We start from the raw sequence: 25708 nt of genomic DNA on the forward strand, positions 1-25708 counted from the left end.
TATTCAGTCTTAGGGAGCCGTCATTATTTAAGACCTGGGGGTTTGAGGAATGTGAGGAAGTGGTCACTCAACAAATTGAAAACTCCAGAGGGGTCACTCATAATGTGGAGAAGAAGAGAGGGGATTACTCATTTTCGGGGTGAAATAAATTCAAACCTCTCATATTGCACCATTGCACGCATCAATTTTTCAAAATTTTCGCAGGATCCAAGGACAGAACTGAAGTGAATTCATCCTTTATTATCACAGAACATATGTTTTAATTCAACTCATTCAATGACCATTTTCACAGTTAAGCATGTCACATTCATTATAATCTGCCAGCTGGAGAAATGACAAAAGAAGGTCACAGATTTACCATTGCGGCATATCCATTTGTCTCCAATATCTGGCAAACTGAGAACTTTTCTTTACAAAATGTATTGTCATTGTTTCGTTATTGAATTGTGTTACTCAAACAGTGAACATGCAAAGAAATGTAAGAATATACCAGTTGTCAAAGTCATTTTCATACAGTATTACCGACTGCAAAATGAATTTGAAACAACCCTCAGATTATCAATTTCTCAAAATTTTCAGTAAAAGAGGGGAAACCCCTATCGTGCCCCAATCATGCTCTCCCCTTGTGGTGTTTTACCAGTTTCATTTAGTAAAAAAAAATAAAAAAACACTATTCAGATTGCACTTGACTGCACCATTTTACACATCAATATCTTAGGTTTTCGATGCAAGATAGGTGAAAGCCACCTGTAACACTTTCCCCCTCAGCCTCTCGCGTATTCTTCCACTGTACTTTCAAACTCTGCCCAGTGAGATATCCTAGTGAAAAACCTGTCGTGATACCCATTCGAATTTAAAATGTACTGTATGGTTAGATACTGGAAATAGCATGGGATTTTATATCTTTATTTTGTTGTGACTTTGAATTTCATTTTGATGGTTTCGTCTTTTTCAACCATCATGAGATAACTGATAATAAACTAGCAGGGAATATCAAGATTTGAATGGTCTTTATCGTTGCTGTATATTATAAATTTTACAATGACATCTATTGGTGTTTAACTTTTCTAAGTAGGGTCAGTCAAAATTCAATAGTAAGAGAGGCGGGGTTACTCAAATTCATCATGTTTGGCGGGGTCACTCGAAATTTTGGATCTTCCAATGACATTCCTCCGACCCCTCAGGCCGTAAATAGTGACAACTGTCTTATGTATGATGTATGATTGTGTAAAAGTTATGATACAAAATGAATTTCCGGCTACTGCTTGCATGCATTTGTCTGTTTTCGAAAAGGGAAGATAGCGTATCCATCCAAATGCTTACCCATCATTGGTAGCAGAACAATTTTGAATAGGAGCTTTGTTGTTGATACTATTACGATGTGATTTGAATTGATCAAGAAACTTGATGCAGAGGTGATGTTCATTATTGTTATAGTTTACTTTGTTTGTCAAAATCCTGCATAGAGTTTACTGATCTGGAAAGAACTGGACTAACATCTGGGGATTTAGTTCATGAAGGTAAGATGGGGATATAGTCAGGTAAACTCATGAAACAGCGTGATAATAATGATAGATATATACATATAAAGTTTTTTGTTTATCATACATTGTTATCACTTGTTTAATTTACAAATTTCTGAGGTCAAACGACATGTACAACAGCAGACAAATTTCATGTTATATATGTTATAATCAGCAAATTTTGCATACGTGGTCCTGTGGATCATCCATGTACCTCAACTGGTAAGCTGAAGTAAATGCAGAGTCTGTGAAAGACAGTTTTTTCCCTGGCTGTACAACTTACCTCAATTCACAGCCGTGATTAGCTATGTTCAAATATGTTGGCATTATCTACGGAGGAAATGTCTTGTGAGTTCTTATAAAGAAATTTCATGGCTACGAGCGTGACCGCCATTTAGCTACTTCTTCACATTGCAAAACTAATAGAACGATTTCAACTATGTCTACATTGTCTTTTACTTTAAGCTGAGAAGAAAACTCTAGAATTAAGTACTGACGGAGATATTCCTCTAGTCAAGACAATTGGTCAACCTGACGCTAAGTCGGGAAGGAATTCTGTGAAAGGCGAATCAGACTCTGGTGAGTGATTTGTCTTTGTTTGACCAGATCTGTCTTTGACATCACCAATACTGTTAATATTTATTTATATAAACATTTTAACATTTTAATCAGAGTTTTCGGAATACAAACAATGAAAGAGGGGTATGCATGAAAGTGTAGTTTATAGGCAAGCGTATGAACTCTGAATTTTAGAAGTTAGAGTAGGTGTTATAAAAAATATAGTCACCCAATCTATGAGAGAAAGGGCTCCAGCGTTATCGAGAACAGATTCAGCATACTTCAGGTAAACAAATCTTCAGTCATATCTCTCTGTTAATTTAATCAAATCTAAAGTATATCACAGTCATCAGTCGCTCGCCGAGGTCGCTTATAAACAATGTCAATATGACCGACGTGTTTCTGAAATCTCGTCGCTTTGATTAAGCTTTGTAAGTTTATTGACTTTTCTTATTGCCAATGGTTTTATCCTTTATTACGATGACAACAATGAACTAGATTTTTTCGAGCTTTCTGCTTTACTGTTTACTCCGTTGTCAATTTAATAAAAGTTTTATTACAATGCAAAGTTAAATATGCACTCAAGTGATAGGTTTGCTCCTTGCGACGTAGTCACAGCAGAGTCTGCCTGGCTTAATCATAAGGGGACACTCTTTTTACAAAATTGACTAATCAGGAGCTTACACCAAAATTAGGGTAGACGATTCTTCTACCGCTCATCGTAGCTTTTGGTCGCTATTTTGAAAGTTTTAAGTCCTTCACTACAAGACGTAACTTTCGTAAGTTGAATATTTAGGCAAAATTCACCTTAAAAAGTTTGGTTTATACAACGGACCGTTCAATCTTACAGAGGGTCAAAATCTGACGGGTCGTTTTAATGTAAAACTCCAAGAAAAGGGTTAATATTTTTATTCGCCATTGTGGTTTGCTAATTTAAGAAAAAAGTCATAGCTGAAAAAGACAATAATTTAAATAATGTCCACACCTTAGTATTACAGACCCGGCAATACCATACATAAGAAACACGTTTGGAAACATTTTGGATAATTGGATGGTGAAATAGTGTCAATTTAATCTGCATATATAAGTTTATCTCTTCTTTTTCTACATTAAACACAATAGCATGAGTGTATATACATACACAGTTCTTTGTTTATCATACATGTTTTTCACTTGTTTAATTTGTGAATTCTGGAGGTCAAATAACCTGTTCACTACAGCGGACAAATTTCACGTTAATATATGTCAAAATCAGTAAGTTTGCAAACGCTGTCCTGTGGATCATGAATGTACCTCAACTAGTAAGCTGAAATGAATGCAGATTCTGTGAAAGACAGTTTCTTCAGTGGCTATACAAGTTACCTCAATACACAGCCGTGATTTGCTAGGTTCAAATATAATCGCTTTATCTACGGAGAAATTGTCTTGTGATTTTTTGCGGGCGTGACCACCATTTAGCATTTTCTTCACCTTGCAAACGAATTGAATGATTTCAAATATGTCTACATTGTCATTTCTTTAAGCTGAGAACAAAACTCTAGAATTAACTACTAACGGAGATATTCCTAAAGTAAAGACCATTGGTCAACCTGACGCTAAGTCAGTAAAGAATTCTGCGAAGGGAGAATCAGTCTCTGGTAAGCTATTTTTTTTGTTTGACCAAATATGTTTTTGACGTCATTAGCCCTGTAAATATTTATTCATATTGAAATTTTACATTTTAACAACATTTTTGGAATACAAACATTTATTTAAGGACTTAAGAAGGCGATAAAAATGAGAGTCCAGTAATTTGGATAATATAATATTCAAAGCCATATTACTCCGCTCATGAATATAGCCTATTGTTAAGGATTGGAAATGCGGGTATTGTTGAGGCTCATTCCGAGCGAAAAACGTAACACGTTCACTAGTCACAGGGTGGGCGGGTGGGGATATGGCGCTACTGTGCATAGGCCTACCAAATCTGACATGAGGGAACACCTAGTGAGCTGCCTTCGAACTGTAACCTGTCCTTCGTGTTCGAGGAGCAGCAGATTGACAGGAACTTATTCTTGACTTTTATGCTATTTCAATAATATGAATAATTATTATTCTTAACAGCTGGCGTTGTAATATCGCTATGTGATGGGCTATGAATATAGTCTAAGATATTCAGTCTTAGGGAGCCGTCATTATTTAAGACCTGGGGGTTTGAGGAATGTGAGGAAGTGGTCACTCAACAAATTGAAAACTCCAGAGGGGTCACTCATAATGTGGAGAAGAAGAGAGGGGATTACTCATTTTCGGGGTGAAATAAATTCAAACCTCTCATATTGCACCATTGCACGCATCAATTTTTCAAAATTTTCGCAGGATCCAAGGACAGAACTGAAGTGAATTCATCCTTTATTATCACAGAACATATGTTTTAATTCAACTCATTCAATGACCATTTTCACAGTTAAGCATGTCACATTCATTATAATCTGCCAGCTGGAGAAATGACAAAAGAAGGTCACAGATTTACCATTGCGGCATATCCATTTGTCTCCAATATCTGGCAAACTGAGAACTTTTCTTTACAAAATGTATTGTCATTGTTTCGTTATTGAATTGTGTTACTCAAACAGTGAACATGCAAAGAAATGTAAGAATATACCAGTTGTCAAAGTCATTTTCATACAGTATTACCGACTGCAAAATGAATTTGAAACAACCCTCAGATTATCAATTTCTCAAAATTTTCAGTAAAAGAGGGGAAACCCCTATCGTGCCCCAATCATGCTCTCCCCTTGTGGTGTTTTACCAGTTTCATTTAGTAAAAAAAATAAAAAAAACACTATTCAGATTGCACTTGACTGCACCATTTTACACATCAATATCTTAGGTTTTCGATGCAAGATAGGTGAAAGCCACCTGTAACACTTTCCCCCTCAGCCTCTCGCGTATTCTTCCACTGTACTTTCAAACTCTGCCCAGTGAGATATCCTAGTGAAAAACCTGTCGTGATACCCATTCGAATTTAAAATGTACTGTATGGTTAGATACTGGAAATAGCATGGGATTTTATATCTTTATTTTGTTGTGACTTTGAATTTCATTTTGATGGTTTCGTCTTTTTCAACCATCATGAGATAACTGATAATAAACTAGCAGGGAATATCAAGATTTGAATGGTCTTTATCGTTGCTGTATATTATAAATTTTACAATTACATCTATTGGTGTTTAACTTTTCTAAGTAGGGTCAGTCAAAATTCAATAGTAAGAGAGGCGGGGTTACTCAAATTCATCATGTTTGGCGGGGTCACTCGAAATTTTGGATCTTCCAATGACATTCCTCCGACCCCTCAGGCCGTAAATAGTGACAACTGTCTTATGTATGATGTATGATTGTGTAAAAGTTATGATACAAAATGAATTTCCGGCTACTGCTTGCATGCATTTGTCTGTGTTTTCGAAAAGGGAAGATAGCGTATCCATCCAAATGCTTACCCATCATTGGTAGCAGAACAATTTTGAATAGGAGCTTTGTTGTTGATACTATTACGATGTGATTTGAATTGATCAAGAAACTTGATGCAGAGGTGATGTTCATTATTGTTATAGTTTACTTTGTTTGTCAAAATCCTGCATAGAGTTTACTGATCTGGAAAGAACTGGACTAACATCTGGGGATTTAGTTCATGAAGGTAAGATGGGGATATAGTCAGGTAAACTCATGAAACAGCGTGATAATAATGATAGATATATACATATAAAGTTTTTTGTTTATCATACATTGTTATCACTTGTTTAATTTACAAATTTCTGAGGTCAAACGACATGTACAACAGCAGACAAATTTCATGTTATATATGTTATAATCAGCAAAGTTTGCATACGTGGTCCTGTGGATCATCCATGTACCTCAACTGGTAAGCTGAAGTAAATGCAGAGTCTGTGAAAGACAGTTTTTTCCCTGGCTGTACAACTTACCTCAATTCACAGCCGTGATTAGCTATGTTCAAATATGTTGGCATTATCTACGGAGGAAATGTCTTGTGAGTCTTATAAAGAAATTTCATGGCTACGAGCGTGACCGCCACTTAGCTACTTCTTCACATTGCAAAACTAATAGAACGATTTCAACCATGTCTACATTGTCATTTACTTTAAGCTGAGAAGAAAACTCTAGAATTAAGTACTGACGGAGATATTCCTCTAGTCAAGACCAAAGGTCAACCTGACGCTAAGTCGGGAAGGCATTTTGTGAAAGGCGAATCAGACTCTGGTAAGCGATTTTTTTGTTTGACCTGATATATATTTCATATCATAAACACTGTAAACATTTATTCATATTAAATTTCTACATTTAATCAGAGTTTTTGGAATACAAACAATGAACGAGGGGTCTGCATAAATAAGCCTATGAACTCTGAATTTAAGGAATTGGAGTAGGTGTTAACAAAAACATAATACACCCTATCTATGAAAGAAAGACATCCCGCGTTGTAGAGAAAAGATTCAGCATACTGAAGGTAAACAAAACATCAGTCATATCACTATGTTAATCCATTTAAATCTAAAGTATATCATTGTCATCAATCGATTCATTGTACCAGGCAACAGTCATCGTGAAATGCTGTCAGTGCTTTGTTAAATAAAACTGGTCAGAACGTAACAAGTTCAATATATAAGCAAAGTTGTGCCGAAATTAACTTCTATATTTAGGCGTTGAGTGTACATATACAATAGTGATCACACATAATGAGACTCTTTGACAGGCAGAAGCGCAGCTAAATTCATAAATTCGACAGATTTTTGAGAGACGAAATCTCATATTTTGAATTTTGTACCTTGCTAGAGCCGGCTCTTCTATAGAAGTTGACTTCAATTTCAAAAGCTCATTACTGACGGACATACGTTGCTGATATACATTATTTTACTCATTAATAGCGTGGTTATGATTGAAATATAATGATTAAAATGTTAACTTTCAGACATGGCTGCAAAAATATTCGTCGTTGTTGGGATAACTATATCAGTACAAGTCGGAATGTTATTAATACTATTAATGATAAGGAAACGGCGTAAGGAATCCGGAAAACAAAGGACAGAAGTTCAGCAGAGTACCAGAGAAGACCAGACTCCCATCTAGTCGAAAATATGTAACATGCGGCATCTAAAGAAAGTGACATTGAATATCCAACCGGACTAGAACTTCACAATTTCGTGAATTTACTGGATAATTTGCATTCTCTTCTTGAACAACAGAATAAACAATCATCCGAAATATTTATTTCACTAAAACAACAAACAAAAAACAAACAACAAAGATACAAATAAACAAAAAAACAAATATCACAAAAGGAGTTAAAACCTGAAAAGCGACAACATTGCTGTAATCACTGTAATTCAGTAAAGTCTCCTTGGTCATTTATAAAACAATGAAAATTTAGGAAATATCGCAAAAAAAAACCTTTCTTCCCGCGACATTGATTTGAATGTTATCTACAAACGTTAAATGTTAAACGACGAGAAGTATGCAGATATTTTGTTTCTTGACTCCTCTTTGCATTTCACGTGGTTGTATCACATGTGTAATTATTGTTGCGTTTAATTTTAAGGCAGCGTATGCTAACATTTTCCAATTCTTACCGTTGGAGTAGGCGATCATTATTCACAGGGCTCGTTATATAAACTGAGTAAATTAACATGTTTTGGTGACTTAATGCGTATGTACACAGGACTATGTACAGTTTCCGAATAACAGCAATCGATGGGTTTAAATGAAAATCTGCAATCCATTGTCAATTAAGTGTTTATTTGCAGTGGTGACAGTTATTCCTCGCAATCAATGTTCTGCATTTGCTTGGAATATAAGCCTATGCTTTATTTTATCTGAAGGATAAGTGGGGATAGTGGGGATTATTTTATACCATGCTACCATGCGCCATTCTCATTGGACGACAGCACATTCCACAGATGCTGAAATACTGAGTTACTGTTGAAACCAATAAAAGAAGGGTATTTAGCTTGCAGAGAAATTTCGGGGATCATTAATAAATTACTACGTAAATACATAAATAAAATAATTTGTTTATTCAATAATTAGTAGTTTGCAAACTAACACTGTTGTAGACTTTTCATCTTCGCTTATGAAAGGCCTCACTGTACTTTTGGCATATTGAGAAGTTACCTTGATCAGTTGCATCAATGAGTACTTGATGGACTTCATATTTGAAACTTGCAAATTCGGATCAGTATACAATGTGTGGAAATGCTGTACTTTGAGCTGAAGTCCTTGAGAGATAAACTGTTGCATGGCATCTGTACATAGTAATGGGACAGAATGAACTCAGTCACAAAAAGGTGGTTTGTGATAAGAGATATTTCAAAGAATATCCATTATTAAGTGAAGTACTTATTGCTCAACTGAATACAACAGATGTTATGTATGTTTATAGTATTTTAGGTTTCTAGTTTATGGTGGCTGTAAGTTTTTATTGTTATGTTAGGAAACCTGTATTGTATTTCAGTAAAAACTGACAAACATCCTTGTCAGGAAGTTTTATCAAACATGGTACCTGAACTACACTTGTGATTTTAAAAATAAACAAAAACACTATTCCAACATTAAGTATTACATGTCTAATAGTTTATTAGGCCAAAAAAATTTTGCTGTTCCGATAGCCGAACTACCCTATTTTTTACTTGCCAACCCTATACTTTTTAGAGCTACGTAAACACGGAAGTAAAAAAAAACCCGTAAAATCATGCGTTCGTTACTTGGCATTTGATATTTGCTTGAACGAGGATGCCTTTCACGTTTTTTTTATATGTGTGGTACATTTTTCTGGAAATGCTGTGGCTAGTGTTTGACCAGTCATAAAACCCCTGAAAATGCATATTTAAAAATGAAAAAATCTTTTGGAAAAATAACATTCCTGCCGATATATACCCACCTTATTTTTGAAAAACCATGTTATCGGAACAGCACATTTTATTTTAAGCCTTATGAATGTATTCCTTTAACCATGGGGCACTTTGCAAAAAAGAGTCTTAATATACGGTACTAATCTACTTGACAGAAATTGCTTATGTGGGTGAAAGAGCGCCCTCTATGGCAATGTTTAGTGCAAGAAATCCTAATACAGACAAACACATCCTTTATTACATCCTCTGTATCTGTCTATCTGTCTATCTAACAATTTATAAAGCCCCTAATATCCAAAGTTAGACAATACTCAGTGCAAAGTGGTGCTGATGAAGAAAATGAAAGTGCTCTTTCAAAGGTACAAGTTTTTGATCATTTTTTGAAAGTGTTGAAATAGAGAGGATTTTAGTCCAACGGAAGAGAATTTAAAAAGTCAGGAGCTGCTGAGGAGAATTTACAAAACTGATTGAGTGGCTTGACAGTGTCAGGGGCACAAAATGCTGGTAAGGATTATAGAGCTATGTAAGCGGTCTTAAATCAGCGAAGTGCGCCGGCAAACTGCGCCGGCGCATTTCAAAGTGCGCCCCCATTTTGCGCCAGTATATTGCGCCGCCCAAAACTGCGCCCTTACTCTGCGCCATTGCGAGGTTTCAATGTCAAGCATGCTACTAATAGTCTGTTTTGGTTTAGTCAAGCGATTTCAAAGAAATATTTATGTTTTTCGTGGGGAATATGGTAAAATGTGTCACTAAAATGCGGAGGATGGGAGTATTTTTCCGACACGTATGTGAAGTATGTAATAACATCACCCGAGAGGGAAGGTAACTCGGCCAGTCGAGTGCCATTTGCATCGTAAATCGTAATGCGACCTTTGAATCTGTCTGTAGTTTCTACCCGAACCTTGTCGATAAATTCTTGCAAAATTCACAAATTTTGACTGCTGCTGATCATGAAGCCATATCCTTTCACGATACCACCAAGTAAGTGTAATCTGTCCCATACAAACATAACATGGTCTCGTACCTTGGAGACTCCATTCTGAAAACATGTCAAAAATCTTACTGGCGAAAGATTTATTTTCACACCTTATTGAAAGAAAATTTCTTTACTGCAAGCTCCTGTTTGAGAAGTAACTAATGGTACTGTCCGCTAACTACCTCCATGTGTCCACGTACGTATGTGCGTAGTCCCAAAACAACTGCTATTAAGCTTAACTTGTTGCAAATTCACGTTATTTTTCGAGCTGCATTTTTCAGGTAACTCGGAAAAGTCGTTGTCAAGGATATTAATATCTACAGTCTATACTGCTAAAGCGTCCTGCTACGCAAGTGCGAGTACTCGATGTTGTTGTGACACTCGGAGGAAGTGTTTTGGCGCAGAGTAAGGGCGCAGTTTAGGCGGCGCAATATACCGGCGCAAAATGGGGGCGCACTTTGAAATGCGCCGGCGCAGTTTGCCGGCGCACTTTGGTGATTTCAAACCGCTTACATACCTGGGATTATATCATAAAAGTGTGTTATTTGTTAATAATCCGGAATGAAGAGCATAACCCCTGCATAGCTGAAATCCCTATAGTATCTGCTAATAAAGACATCCTCTGTAAAACCCATTCCACCCTAAATATTGCAGACAGACATCAACCATTCTCTGACTAGCCGTCAACGTTTGAGTTTAACAATAGAGAAAAGTCTTGTGATGTTCTTCGCCTATGCTGTCGAGAACGAAGAACACGATTGGAACTAATCATTGACACTATGTTTTGTTACTTTTCAACCATACATTTTATTCAGAAATTAAATCTGAAACAATCCACTAACTATGTGATATGATGCTAATTTGTGATTCGTTTGTCCTTGGTATTTTAAACCTCAAATGTCAAATGAATGTTACATGTTATACTATATGGCACTGTTACCTGAGTCAGTGTTAAATTTTACTTTTCAATGTTACAAACATTTGGCTAATTAGTCGCCTGTTCGATCACAGTCATCCTGCACGCGTTCAGGTCATCATGTTGTATACTGCCCTCTACAGGGCATACAAAGCTCAAAAGCCATGTAGGGCCTGCCAAAGTGCCACGTGGCAGTTTGTTAAATTTCATGGACCACGATTCACGAATTGCAGCTTAAAGAAAGGAATAGATTCATGTTCACTGTCATTAACGTTTAGGTCCCATACTTCGATGGTAATATCCCACAGAGGGGGTCAAGTGACATGAAATTTAACAAACTGCCACGTGGCACTTTGGCAGGCCCTACATGGCTCTTGAGCTTAGGCTTACCACATAAACAGACATATAGCCCCTGTTCCTGGCTTTCCTTTTTGTATGCCCTGTAGAGGGCAGTATACAACATGATGACCTGAACGCGTGCAGGATGACTGTGATCGAACAGGCGACTAATTAGCCAAATGTTTGTAACATTGAAAAGTGAAAACTGACTCAGCTCACAGTGCCATATAGTGTAACATGTAACATTCATTTGACATATGAGCTTTAAAATACCAGAGACAAACGAATCAGAAATTAGCATCATATCACATAGTTAGTGGATTGTTTCAGATTTCATTTCTGAATAAAATGTTTGAATGAAAAGTAACAAAACATAGTGTCAATGACACTTGGCTCACACTTGGTTCAATGTGGCAGGCCACAGTGAATATACTGAACTAAGTTTACCCCTGGGAACATGCATACCACGTTTCAAAACAATCGGACAAGTGATTTCAGAGAAAATAGTTTTTTACCACAAAATGGGGAAAATTGCCCAAAAAATACAAATATGAAAATTTCACCAAAGTTTGAAGACACTTCGTTAATGTTGCCTCTCGGTACATGCATACAATGTTCAAAACAATCAGAATAGTTGATTCTGAAAAATTATTTTTTGACCAAAAATGCAGAAAAATGCCCCCAAATACAAATCCGACAGAAGGCAACGTTACGGTCAAGATTGTCAAGTTTCAAAGCAATCCCAGCTGGACTTTGGGACAAAATTATTTTTTGACCAAAAACAAAACGTTTCCCCCAAAATACAACTATTAAACTCTTACCACAATTTAAACAAATGTAGCTATAGTCACCATAAAGAACCTGCGTACCAAGTTTCAACCAAATCTGGCCCGTGGTTCTTGAGTTACAGCATCCATAGCAGAATTTTCCGTTGTTTACCTCATTGGCATATGTTTGACATCGACATATTCATTTGAACAAATTCACATCTCCATCCCTGGGTGCACCTGTACAACACATACATACATACATACATACATACATACATACATACATACATACGCCACAATCTACCATAAAAGCTCTCTTAGGTATATATACATATACCATAGGTGGGCTAAAAATACAAAGGAAATACAGTTTCTGTTCTTTCCGTAGGATTTAAAGAGTGAATACTTTATTCTCAAACAAAAATGGTAAAAAATGAATTCAACGTAGGAATCACTATATTCTGAAATGCTGAAAATCTTTGTAGGATTGTATCAACATCTTTGATAATATTTTCCAAATTCCACAGATCATGGGCCACTATGCAAATATTCTTTTGAAATTTCAACAGATCATTGACTTCTACGCTGGCAATCTAGGAATACAGATTATTCATACATATGCTGACAATCTTTGGAATTTCCCAGATTATTGACTTCCATGCCAATATTGTTTTATTCCCCACAGCAACTGACCTCTTTGTTGATAATCTTTGAAATTTCCACAACTTATTGAACTTTATGCCGATTATCATGGGAATGTCCAAAGGTTAGTTACATCATGCTGATAATTTTTGGAATGTCCACATGTTATTATACAGAATACAGGTAATTGACTTTGTGTTAATATTCTTTGGAATTCCCATAGGTTTCAACCTCTATGTTGATATTTTGTAGAATTTCCACAATTCATTCCGTCAACTCACTCAGTGTGAATCATTGCAGTAAATTATAAATGATTACATCAACCGTTATCCTGGAAAGTAATGCATGCTGAAGCTTGATGGAGTGAAGCATCTGACATTTCAGCGTACATTTGTCCAGCTTTGTTGCACATGGTGATCACCCTACTTTACAGATTATCACAGGTGAGTTTTGAGCAAACATGGAGAATAACACCTTTACAAAAAGCCATGTTACAGTTCAATATTATCTAAGGAGTATTTTCTGTATTTAATAAAGAACCCTGAACACAAGCAGATTATAATGATAAGATTGGACCCACTATATTTCAATTGCAGAGGTTTTATTGATGGTTAGCATCTGAAAAAAACATGGAACACAGGTATAAGGAGGCTTTAATGTCGAGAGATTCTTAGGGACAGATATTCAAACTCACTTTTTTACAATACTTGACTGATCTGCTGAATGTCAGACTTGTCTGGAAGCTTGTAGAGTACCGTATATCAAATTTCTACGTTATGATAGTGAAGAAAGTAAAAAATTTAAGTTTCTCTCCAGGGTTATCTTAGAAAAAGTGGTCGCTTTGAATTTGATAGATTGGTAAACATGAGTAGTTTGTTTCCCTTTTACTTAAATTTGCACATTTACCCCTGTTTTTTTATCAATTTTTAAAGAGAATAATTTTAAAGTTTACTTGAGGGAAATTTAAACAGAATTTTAAGTGACTGTTTCTGTGTAGAGGCATGTACAACTTTATCTAGGTTAGCATGTGAAAGACTGTTATCATTGAATTATACACAATAGACACCCCAAGTTGCTGTGAATAGTGACAATCCACCAATCAGATATAACCTTCTGAGCCAGCTACACATCAGCAGAAAACATGGGACACAATATGATACAAACTCTCTTGATTAAATTCTAAATAAATCTGTCATAATGTATAGTGCCATGGTATGCATTCTGTTAGCATTTTACATTGATTACCACAGTCAGTTACCTTCGCTGTACACCGGGCGTCATTCCATGTCTACAGATACACAGACAATCTGTCATGACAACTTAGCAAAACATACCCTGCGATAAAACCATAACACAAAACTTGGAAGGGTCATTATATTTTGCCATTTTGCAAACAGTTCACATCATGAACTACAAACAGACACCTACCATCATAATGGTAAGTTATCTGCCTTCTTCTCTGATAATTATTATGACTATTTACATTCAAAGACATATTTTAACATCTGATTGATTGATTGATAGACTAATCAGCTAACTGATTGATTGGTATTTGTATCAATATTAGTTTCTGTATCTGATGTGCTATATCGCTGTCTAAATCAGATAATTTATCTCCTAATTTCTCTTCTATCTTTTCTTGATAACTTCCAGTCTTGTTTTTAATGTTGCATATTCAAAGCGGCCTCTTTTTTCACCAAACGGATCCTGAAGAGAAAATGTACAATAAAGTTTAACTTTGTGAAGAATCTACCATTTACTTTCTCAGGGAAGAGACAGTGCTAAAGGTCATTAAAAGAGAAGTTACTGGACAGTGTGCACACAATCGGGGGATTACTGATGACGCAGTCATTTGCATACCCTGGGCGGGAGTTTTTGAATTCTCTCAGCATTGCTTAGACAGTATAAATTTGAATAATCATGATGGGCGCTTTCGTAACACATGCAAAGAGGGGTTAGATGGTTGAACAGGGAACACATTTTGAAACATATGCGTTTTCTAACGAAAGACAGAACATTTTTTCAGTTTATTTTGCAACTGAAGTTTAGTCACTATACATTCACATACATTGTATGGAAGGTTCAATGATAATAAACACCTGAAGCATGGCAAAATTATAGGATTCTGGGACAAAACACAGCACGTCCAATCAGTAGCGTGACTTTTTTTTACATTTGCATAGATTTACGATAATCCGGCTTTTATAGGGCAAGTTCCTGTTCAAAGAAGATTCAATGCCAACTACAATATGCTAATTTGCATTGTATACATACCTGCATTGTTTGCCCTGATAGATACAACCTGTCATTGACAGTTGATGTGTAATAATCATAAAATTCTGGAAATGATTTCTCCATCACATCTCTGAAACATAACAATAAAATATCTATTAGAGTCATGAAAACAACAATAATGCACACAAGGATTTGATATCTGTTACCTGAATTTTATTGCTTCGGTCATCTGCTGGCAAATATATTTAAATGACTCTCCTTACGTACGGTAGTCATTTATTTCCTACAAGTTGAAACTATTGATAATTTTGAAAACTATACACATTGTAAACAAACTATCAATAATTATAACAAATATATATGCATCAAAAATATTCTTGTCTTAAAATGAAATGGACTTTCTCAGGCAACATTCAATAAGTGTTACTCTCAATACATTGCAGTGAGTGTTATTGGCTACTGTGCTTTGTCTATGACCGGTATAACCATCATCAGTTTGTGGCGACAACACTTCCTAAACGATGCTGTTTCTAAACATTAAAGTCTTTCGCAAAAGATTTGGCACAATGGTTGGATTCCTATGTCCACAGCTTCTTGGCAAATGCTGATTTTGTTTCTTGTTTATTTGCTTTGCTTTCCCGCAATTCAATTTCATTTACAAGAACTTTTCAAGGAGAAACTAATTTATTCATGGGATTTCTACAACTTTCCCGGCACATAGTGACTCTGTTACAACAGTCTCACCGAGTCAGTATGTGCCGGGAAAGCTGTAGACATTCCCTAAACCAGAAAAACACTAATGACAAAAGCAAATGACGTCTCCAACTTTGGTACTGGAGGTCATCTTTAAAATGTAAACCATCAACAACAAACAATAGCCAGAGAAGGCTTGATAAAAAGAAAAGGTGGGAGTGGGGAAAAAGTGTACAAGGGATCTGGTAAAAAAGTAATGCTACGTCATCAATCTTCTAGACCCTACCCCGTCCTGAATATCAAATGCTCCATCCCTTGGTACTGACTATGTTTACATAAGGCCAGATGGCAGGAAATGTATTTTCAACCTTGGGGATTTTATAATTAATACTATGAGTGCTATCGTTCAAATAGTAGAGCAGATAAACAGCACTTAAGTTAGTTACAGATAGTGCAATGCCTTCCACTGTGGGGGGGATTATTACAACATCTGGAATTATCCTGGATCCAAATTTCTCATCAGTTCTTGTGTGTCTGACATAGAAAAATTGCGAAATTGGTACGCAATGAAAAATTCATCTCAGCTTTGTTTTATGGATCAAATTTTCCCACAAATTGATACCAAATATGACAAAATTATGTTCACAGCCTTCAAAACTGTCTCACAACATATCCTGGGTTGGTGTAGGTCATTTAAGGTCACAAACTGAGAAAATTACCTAAAATATACAAATTTGGGTGTTTCCCAACACTTTGAGAAGAAAATTTATTTCATAACATCCCTTTGGGACTTTTATACCAAATTGCAAATTTTGAGAACAAGTTTTCTTGACCAAAAATGACAAAATTGTCATAAACATACAAATTTGTATACTTCAGGACAATTTCCACATATCTAACTATTGTCATCTCTGGACATCTGTGTGCCAAATATAAAAGGTGTCTGTGCAGGGGCTTTAAAAAGAAAATACACTTTAAGATTTTTTGACCAAAATGACAAAAATTGCCCCAAAATAGTAATTTTCCCAATTTTGTCATAATTTCAACAAATTAGAAGAGTAACACCCTTGCAAACATCCAACCCAAATTTGAGAGCGATTTGGCTGGCCGTTTCAGAGAAGAAAAGTGTTTACTTAAAACGAGAAAAATAACCAAACAATTCAGCAAAAATACAAAATTCAAGATATCTCCACGATATTCAGAAAACTGTATAGGGTTCACCTAAGGTACTTGCACACTAATTTCAAAGCAATTAAAACAGCGGTTCTTGAGTTATTAATTCTTGACCATTTTCACATTTTTAAGCTCATTTGCATAATTTTGGCAATGCAGACTCAATTTGAACAAAATCCTATCTATGGCCCAGGATGCATCAACACACCAAATACAAAGCTGAAAAGTGCAGCGCTTTGCGAGTTTTTGATGTTGACGGACATACTATACGTACACACTTACATACAGACGCAGCCAACTTTAGCTTATGCGATAACCTCACATTGGTATACCAAATGTGAGCTAAAAACAGTTGAGCTGCACTAATTTCCCACTGTTTCATAAACAAAATAACAGCCATAGCAGGACAAGTCACTGTCTACAGTCTAGTAAGAACTATATGAACACCACTGTTTGAGGTAAACAGCGCCCTCAAACAATCAAATAGAACAGATGACTATAGATGATTGGATGACTGTACGGTACCTGAAAAAAGCATTCATTTCTTTTCTCCACTCTTTCTACTAACACTGTGGTAAATGTTTTCAAAACTAAGATGGGACTGTGCAGTAATTGCAATGACTATACTTACCTAAGTTCATCTGGAACTTTGTCTGAGGTATTTTCTAACATTTCACAAACTGCTACCCGTATCGTTTCATGTCTGATACAGTCATTATATCTCTGTGCGTCACCACTCTGTCTCTCTGTCTCTCCTAGAAACAAAGTTTAAGAGTCAATGATAATGGCTGTTAATTGATAATCATTGTTATGGAACTAGGGACAGTATATGAATAAACCTTGGCATATTTACTTTGGTCTGATATCTATGGATGGTAACTATAACTTGAAATTTGGAATTCATAAGTCTGGAGATTTTGAAATTCATAAGAGTCTGAGATCCACTGTGTGAGTGGTCACGTAATACAATAAATCATAAAAATGTTGCATGTCAAACACTATGCAATTAAGATTAGTTACAAACCTCACTTTTGCATTCTAAAATATTGTCAATGTTCTGTCAAAGTATTGGACACAGATTTAACCCTTTGAGTGCTGTAATTTTGTCCCACCAAAATTTGAGTACAACATTTTACAAATTTTTATGAATTTTTCTGCAGTTGTTCGATAATTTTGGAACAAATGGACATAAATTTCATTGGCTATAGTTTTTTATCACAATTTTGGTAAAAATCTGAAAAAAAAATTGACTGAGTTACATTTTATAAAGGTGACAAAAATTGACTTTGGTGCTCAAAGGGTTAAGCGAGCAACACTTTTTCAAATGGTGGTGTTTGAACTGGCTTGGTTTCTGAATATTTTACATGTAAAGTGATTATTTGAAATTTAGAAATCCTATTGTATCAAAATTATAAAATTTTAGCCTTTTTAAAACTAATGGCCATACTCCAGTTCAATTGTCAGTACCGTTTTACTAAAACATTCTTTCTGGTGGTTTACAAATAAGCTCTTTGCCATGTTACGCCTGTTCTGAGGTACCAAAAGGAATATACAAATCTGCCACTGGGGGCGCCATTCAGGGTCCCACACTTTGACTGAAGGAGTAACTTTCATAAAGGCACCACTTTATTATCAATGTTTTACAATCGCAAATGTATTGATAAAGATTGATAAACATTTCATTTGAAAGAAAAGATTGACAGTGTTAATTAGCATTTCAGGCATCTACTTTTGAAAGTACCAGAGATTGAGATGGGCACATTGAAGACAGACTTTATGCAAGATTGATTGCTAGCATGCTTGTTGTACACTTGCTTTTTGTTGTCCTTGTTAGTAGCTGTAACATCTGATGACTTTCCACCATTTTGTTTTCTATATCAACTACTTTTCTTGTTATACTTAAAGCAGGTTCAGATACAATTTTCAATTTGTCAACTCAGCCTGTATATGGGTAGACTTCATTGATATCATTAGCAGCACATTCTTCACATATAGACATTGTGTTGGCAAGCTACTTAACACGCTTTAGGGAGAACAGGAACTTTTTTTTGTACAAAACAAAGCTTGTGAAACACCATTAAGAGTTTCTGCTACATGCCTTTGTAAGTATGATTTATTTTTTATTAATGAAAGATAGTAGACACTAAATTAAAAGTAAAAACTTTTAGTAAACACTTACTTGTTCAAAGCCTGGTTCATTGTGGTAAGGTTTTTCATTCATTAATGACTGTATTGATATAAGAACACTGGATAAACTTTGTGCTGGACTCCATGCTGGCCCTGACCAGGTTCTGTCATGTATAATAAAATATATTACGAAATAAATATGTTTTTCTAATTGCTGAAGTCAATGTTTACAGTACATTGCTCTCTCTCTCTCTCTCTCTCTCTCTCTCTCTCTCTCAGTACTGACTCCTCCCTTCTCTCTCTCTCTCTCTCTCTCTCTCTCTCTTCTCTTGTACTGACATATATATGTTCATACAAAGATGAACAGGTGTATTTATGTGTGCATGCTAGCATTGCATACATGATGCATGCATGTACCGGTATGTATGTACATGTATGTATGTACCGGTATGCATGCATGCATGCATGCATGCATGTATGTATGTATGTATGTATGTATGTACCGGTATGTATGAATATATGTATGTATGAATGTATGTATGTATGTGTGTGTGACAAAGTCAATGTATACATAATTTATATGTGTATGTAACTACTAAACAGTACAGTACTGGATTCTGTGTAGCATTTCTGTTTCAGTGTCAATCATTCGACTGCCTACTGTGTACATGCTTTGTCAAATATTTATCAAACACAGACATTGAGCCCAAACGATGCCATCATACAAAAGTAGAAAAGTTGGTTTGAATGAAACCAAGAGACCACAAAGAAATGAAAATAGTTGATAGTGGCAGGACACACAGTACAGATGCTTGGTAAAGTTTGCTGCGGTTCGTAGCCCTGCTACTCCCTGGCTGGTTGTGTGGGGGGAGTGGGGCTACGGTTCAGTTGATTGGAAAAGTGCACAGTCGTGTGCTGAAAATCATGCGGACAGAAAGTGAGCACTTTTCTTGCAATTCTCCAGAAAAAAACTAACCCGGAGTCCGCAGGGGGTGTGTCTAGTGGCTACCTACAGATTGATTCCTACATATATGTCCCATTTTCTTCTCGGGTTAGTCACTTTTTCATATCTCACCGGGCGCTGCCGTGGAATAATCCATGATCATGGATAATAAACCATTAACCTGCGATGTCACATTCTAACAACAGGATCTCAACAAAACACCTTTACATCTATTAAAGTGTAAAAAAAATATTGTCAGAGAGTTGATTTGATTGTGGCGCTGAAGTTTGCTTACTAAACAAAGTACCACCCGAGAACACATGCTTTTTGCTGAGATCCCAATGTTAGAATGTGATGTCATAGGTCAACAGTTTAATATCCATGATGGCGGATTTTTCCATGGCAGCCGCCCAGTGAAATACGAAAACCTGACCAGACCAAGAGGAAAATGGACATCTATGTAGGCATCTTTCTATAGGTAGGCGGTATACCCTAGGAGATAGGTGGCTTTAATCAGAATTTTAGGTGAGGAAGGTTTGAAAAGTCCATTCTATGTAAAAAACGGCGCTAATTCCAAAAAAAGCAGTCTTATTGACCCCACTCAAGACAAAATTGCCGTTTTGGCCACTTTTTCCTCAAAAAATGGTCATTTTTGGTCAAAAACTGAAAATCAATTGTTTTTTTCACATTTGGAGATCAAATGATGTATGAAAAGTTCATTCCATGTAAAAATGGGTGCTGATTTCAAAAAAAGCAGTCTTATTCACCAAACTCCAGACAAAATTGCCATTTTGGCCACTTTTACCTCAAAAAATGGTCATTTTTGGTCAAAAACTGAAAATCAATTGTTTTTTTCACATTTGGAGATCAAATGATGTATGAAAAGTTCATTCCATGTAAAAATGGGTGCTGATTTCAAAAAAAGCAGTCTTATTCACCAAACTCCAGACAAAATTGCCATTTTGGCCACTTTTACCTCAAAAAATAGTCATTTTTAGACAAAAATAACTTAAAACGATTTGTTTTCTTCGCAATAATAGATAAAACGATGTGTGGAAAGTTCATTCCTTGTAAAAATAGGTGCTAATTTCACAAAAGTAGTCTTATTCACCAAACTCAAGACAAAATTGCCATTTTGGCCGATTTTCCCTCAAAAAATGGTCATTTTTGGACAAAAACGGAAAACCTATTGTTTTCTTCACATTTGGAGATCAAATGATGTATGGAACATCCATTCAAATGTAAACATTGGTGTTGATTGAAAAAAAATAGTCTTATTTGCTCCACTCAAGACAAAATTACCATTTTCGCCACTTTTTCTTCAAAAAACTTGTCATTTTTAGAAAAAAACTGAAAAAAATGTTTTCTTCAAATTTCGTGAGCAGATGATGTATGGAAATTCCATTCAATGTAAAAGATAGTGCTGATTCAAAAAAGCAGTCTTATTACTTGCCATTTTTACCAATTCTTTGTTAAAAAAGATCATTTTAGAAGAAATTAAGGAAAAAATATTTTTTTTTCACAATTGGAGATCTATTGATGCATATTAAATCGTGTGTTTGACCACTATCATTTCTGTCATGGTGGACTAAAAAGCTCCCCGATGTTTGGCGTAAACCCACTGTTTCTGGTTTTGTATGATTGTTTTGTGCTTTCTGTTCGTGTGTGTTGCGTAAGTGTGAATTATCCCTTGAGTAATAGACTCTCATATGGATAGCAACATCTGCGCCACTGAGTTCACTTTGGTGACGTCAGTGAGGCGTATTAGGTTTGTCTACGTGCGAATATTTGCGAGGCGAATTGGTGCCGAAAATCAGTGTCGGATCAAGACCGGTCGGTGAACCGATATTAATTAAAGTAATATATCACATCAGATAGGTTATATTTAGAACATAGAATGACGTTGTTCGCCAAATGTTAGCAGTTTTTGTGATGAAAGATTGATTTCTTTGCCATGTGGTTCGGATTTTGGTGTTGTTTCATTATTCCTAAAAAGTAAAGAAAGGTATAGCAACATTCACATTATACGAAAAATTACAAGTACATTTGAATGCTAATAAGGTTCAAGAGATTTTTACGAGATATTCATGTTCTTCTCGTTTAAGTTACTCGTGTTGGCTTTGATGAAGCAGAGCTGAGAGAAAAGCTTTCATCATCTGTGCTGATATAATAGGCGTATTGTACACTTGTGCTTCCATAAAAGTTTAATTACAGATAATTTCTCTAAAATCCTGTATCAGAACAATCTACAGCTATTAAATGAAGTAACAAGTTACTAGTAACTCTTTGTGGCTCCGAGATACAAAAAAAATCTTCAGAGTATACAGTACAATTTGTTAACTTATTGAATTGAAAAACAAAATACAGTGGATAGATATTTGAGTACCTTTGTAAAAAGAAATCAAGTAGGTGTCTACTTTCAAGTCTATCCCTCCATACTATATTCTCTTTATTAAACAGCCTTCCTGTCTTTTAATAAGATGAATGATAATCTAGAGTTGCCTTTGCAGTGTGTGCTGCATGTGCGTGGTGATAGAGAACATTTAAATGAGGCAGTAACTCATTTTACAAAACAGACATGGGAGACAGCAGGCGAGATAGCTCAATTACGGAAAGCATATCAGAAGAGATCAAAGTACCTTGTTTTATGTGATTCTATTAACTTTGAAGTTGAACCATTGCCACATTATGGTTTTCACAGTAGTTGTTACAGTAACTTTACATCATATCAGGTACATTCAAAAGAAAGAAAAACTTTTTCTGATGTTGTGGAAACTAGATCTAGGGTGGAGAGAAATCAACAGTGGGAACTACTACAACTACCGGAGTGCTTCAAAGCAAGTGTATTTTCTGCAATGGCCTAGATCGCAAGCATTTTCCCAGTGGTTTTGAAACACTATCTGAATGTGTGACTAGACCAGGACAAGACAGCATTTTAAATGCAGCGAGGCAACTAAAAGATGAGCCTTTCCTCCGTGATTTTGGAAATATTGATTTCATAGCTAAAGAAGTCAAATATCACAATACATGCAGAAGAAGGTATATTTCAAAAGCAACTAAATTAGAAGAAAACGAGATGGGCACAACAAATACAAATAGACGGGAAAATGCTTTTCTAAAGTTATTGTCATATATAAACTGTGAAATTTTTTTGAAAGACTCACGAATGAAATTGGTGAATGTCAATGAAACCTACATTGAATTCCTCAAAGAAGAAGGATTAGTTGAGCCTAACCCAGAACCATACCATCTTTTGTCCATGTAAAGTTATTTTTGTCTCAAATTGACCATTTTTGAGGAAAAGTGGCCAAAATGGCAATTTTGTCTTAAGTGAGGTCGATAAGACTGTCTGTTTGAAATCAGCACCGATTTTACATGGAACAGAGTTTCCAGACATGGTTTTATCTCCAAACGTGAAGAAAACGAATCGTTTTTAGTTTTTTTGTCTAAAAATAACTATTTTTTGAGGGAAAAGTGGCCAAAATGGCGATTTTGTCTTGAGTTAGGTAAATAAGACTACTTTTTGTGAAATCAGCACCCATTTTTACATGGAATAAACTTTTCATACATCATTTGATCTCCGAATGTGAAGAAAACAATAGGTTTTCCGTTTTTGTCTAAAAATGACCGTTTTTTGAGGGAAAATCGGCCAAAATCGCAATTTGTCTTGAGTTTGGTAAATAAGACTACTTTTTGTGAAATTAGCACCCATTTTTACATGGAATGAACTTTCCACACATCGTTTTATCTATTATTGCGAAGAAAATGAATCGTTTTAAGTTATTTTTGTCTAAAAATGACTATTTTTTGAGGTAAAAGTGGCCAAAATGGCAATTTTGTCTGGAGTTTGGTGAATAAGACTGCTTTTTTTGAAATCAGCACCCATTTTTACATGGAATGAACTTTTCATACATCATTTGATCTCCAAATGTGAAAAAAAAACAATTGATTTTCAGTTTTTGACCAAAAATGACCATTTTTTGAGGTAAAAGTGGCCAAAATGGCAATTTTGTCTGGAGTTTGGTGAATAAGACTGCTTTTTTTGAAATCAGCACCCATTTTTACATGGAATGAACTTTTCATACATCATTTGATCTCCAAATGTGAAAAAAACAATTGATTTTCAGTTTTTGACCAAAAATGACCATTTTTTGAGGAAAAAGTGGCCAAAATGGCAATTTTGTCTTGAGTGGGGTCAATAAGACTGCTTTTTTTGGAATCAGCGCCGTTTTTTACATAGAATGGACTTTTCAAACCTTCCTCACCTAAAATTCTGATTAAAGCCACCTATCTCCTAGGGTAGTAGATGCACCCCACTCCCAATTTTTTTTTTCTGGAGAATTGCAAGTAAAACGCTCACTTTCTCCATGCATGATTTTCAATGCGCACGACTGTGCACTTTTCAATCGACTAAAACATAGCCCCCAATCCCCCACACAACCAGCCAGGGAGTGGCAGGGCTACGGAACCCCAGCAAGGTAGAGTAGGATGTGCAATGGAGGAAATTACTTACCCTAGAATACTAAGACAGACTTTGCCATTTCGATAGAGGTTTGGATTAAACCGAACTTTACCATCATCTGTGGTAATTAACTTGACTCTACGGGGTCTGATTGGATAATCTGGAGGAAACCTATTAATAAGGAAGTGGAAGAAACCATCTTCATAAGGGGTGTCAAAGGGTCCCGTAATAAGTGCATGCACCTTAAATGAAACAGAAGTAAGCGGCATTACATGTACATATAAAAATCATGGAATTTCTCTGTATCAGAAATTATAATATCGTTCACAGGGAATGTTACAAAGAAAAGAACACTTTTGTGTTTTGTCTTCTCATCATATATGTTTCTGAGGTATGTGTATGTACACAACAAATCAAAAGCAAAATTGTTGCATGAAAGTAATTTGTGATGACTGATAATGGAATAATTACATACAAGAATTAATTCCATGACCAGTGGAAGGGTACTTGACAAGATATTAAGTTTCAATGACATGGAGGGTGATTAGATAAATTGTATGACTGACCTTTGTGATATCGTCTTTATCAGGAACTACAAACATGCCTGGTGGTGGCTCATTGTATATACTCATAATGTATATACTCATTATGTCCCTGATACAAAGAAACAAACAGTATTTAGAAAACAATTAATATTACAGTCTATGACCTCAAGTTACATTATCCAAGACATGTTATCTGTATTACACAAAAGGTATCTGTGTGACTTGATATGGCATATTAAAGATGAGATGGAACTGAGATTAAATATGAAGGATTGACATACCATGGAAAAGACAAACGTGGGAAGTGATGTGGTTAGTATGCATGGAGCACAAAAAGATTTGGGAAACTGCATTGAAGTGTAATTCTGAAACCTTTTATTGTCAGATCATTTAAAATCAGCATAAAAACTATGTACATGTACAAAGAAGTTGACAATACTACACATATTTGTGGTGTAATCTATCACCATCAGGTCAAGTCAGTGAACATCAGAGTTGTATGTGTTTCAGCTTTGAAATCATGTCAAGGTATGCCTTACTACTTTGACCTCATTGTCTGAAAAACTCAAAGTAGAGTGTCTTTTTTTGAAACACACACCAAGAAGACCATGCAGACATCTTAATTGTCTATCATTTGATCTGATTGACAAAAATCTTACCCATAATGTAACGCCATTATACAAGAGCAAAAGACTTGAGTTCACTAGCAATAACTTTACATTTGTCCTGTACTGTGTATACACACCCATGATGCATTGCAATGTCCTACAGACTTTAGGCAATTCACCACTTTCAAGGTACACACTACCCACAATGCTTTGGAATATCTCTCACCAAAGTAATGTACCTCTATTCTGTTCATTTCACCAAAATTCATTTCAATGTTCTCTACATGCACCAAGGCAAG

General features: G+C 35.7%; 1 protein-coding gene, 1 long non-coding RNA gene and 1 pseudogene across 2 annotated transcripts in view; 2 read left to right on the top strand and 1 right to left on the bottom strand.

Moving 5' to 3' along the window:
* The window catches only part of LOC139123886 (uncharacterized), a 31428-nt gene extending 29891 nt beyond the window's left edge, over positions 1-1537 (top strand). Inside the window, exon 7 of the mRNA XM_070690037.1 lies at positions 1467-1537. Coding sequence (XP_070546138.1) covers positions 1467-1537 — 71 coding nt within the window. The remainder of the gene's footprint in view (positions 1-1466) is intronic.
* A 459-nt stretch (positions 1538-1996) lies between these two features.
* On the top strand, positions 1997-5738 carry LOC139123894 (uncharacterized). The gene is made up of 3 exons (XR_011549782.1): positions 1997-2102; positions 3605-3718; positions 5701-5738. It is a non-coding gene; the product is annotated as an uncharacterized lncRNA (long non-coding RNA).
* An 8241-nt stretch (positions 5739-13979) lies between these two features.
* Positions 13980-25708, bottom strand: part of LOC139123704 (ubiquitin-conjugating enzyme E2 Z-like) — a 585434-nt pseudogene continuing 573705 nt past the window's right edge.

This window comes from Ptychodera flava (assembly GCF_041260155.1).
Source record: "Ptychodera flava strain L36383 chromosome 23 unlocalized genomic scaffold, AS_Pfla_20210202 Scaffold_23__1_contigs__length_28996876_pilon, whole genome shotgun sequence".
NCBI classification, from domain to species: Eukaryota; Metazoa; Hemichordata; class Enteropneusta; family Ptychoderidae; genus Ptychodera; species Ptychodera flava.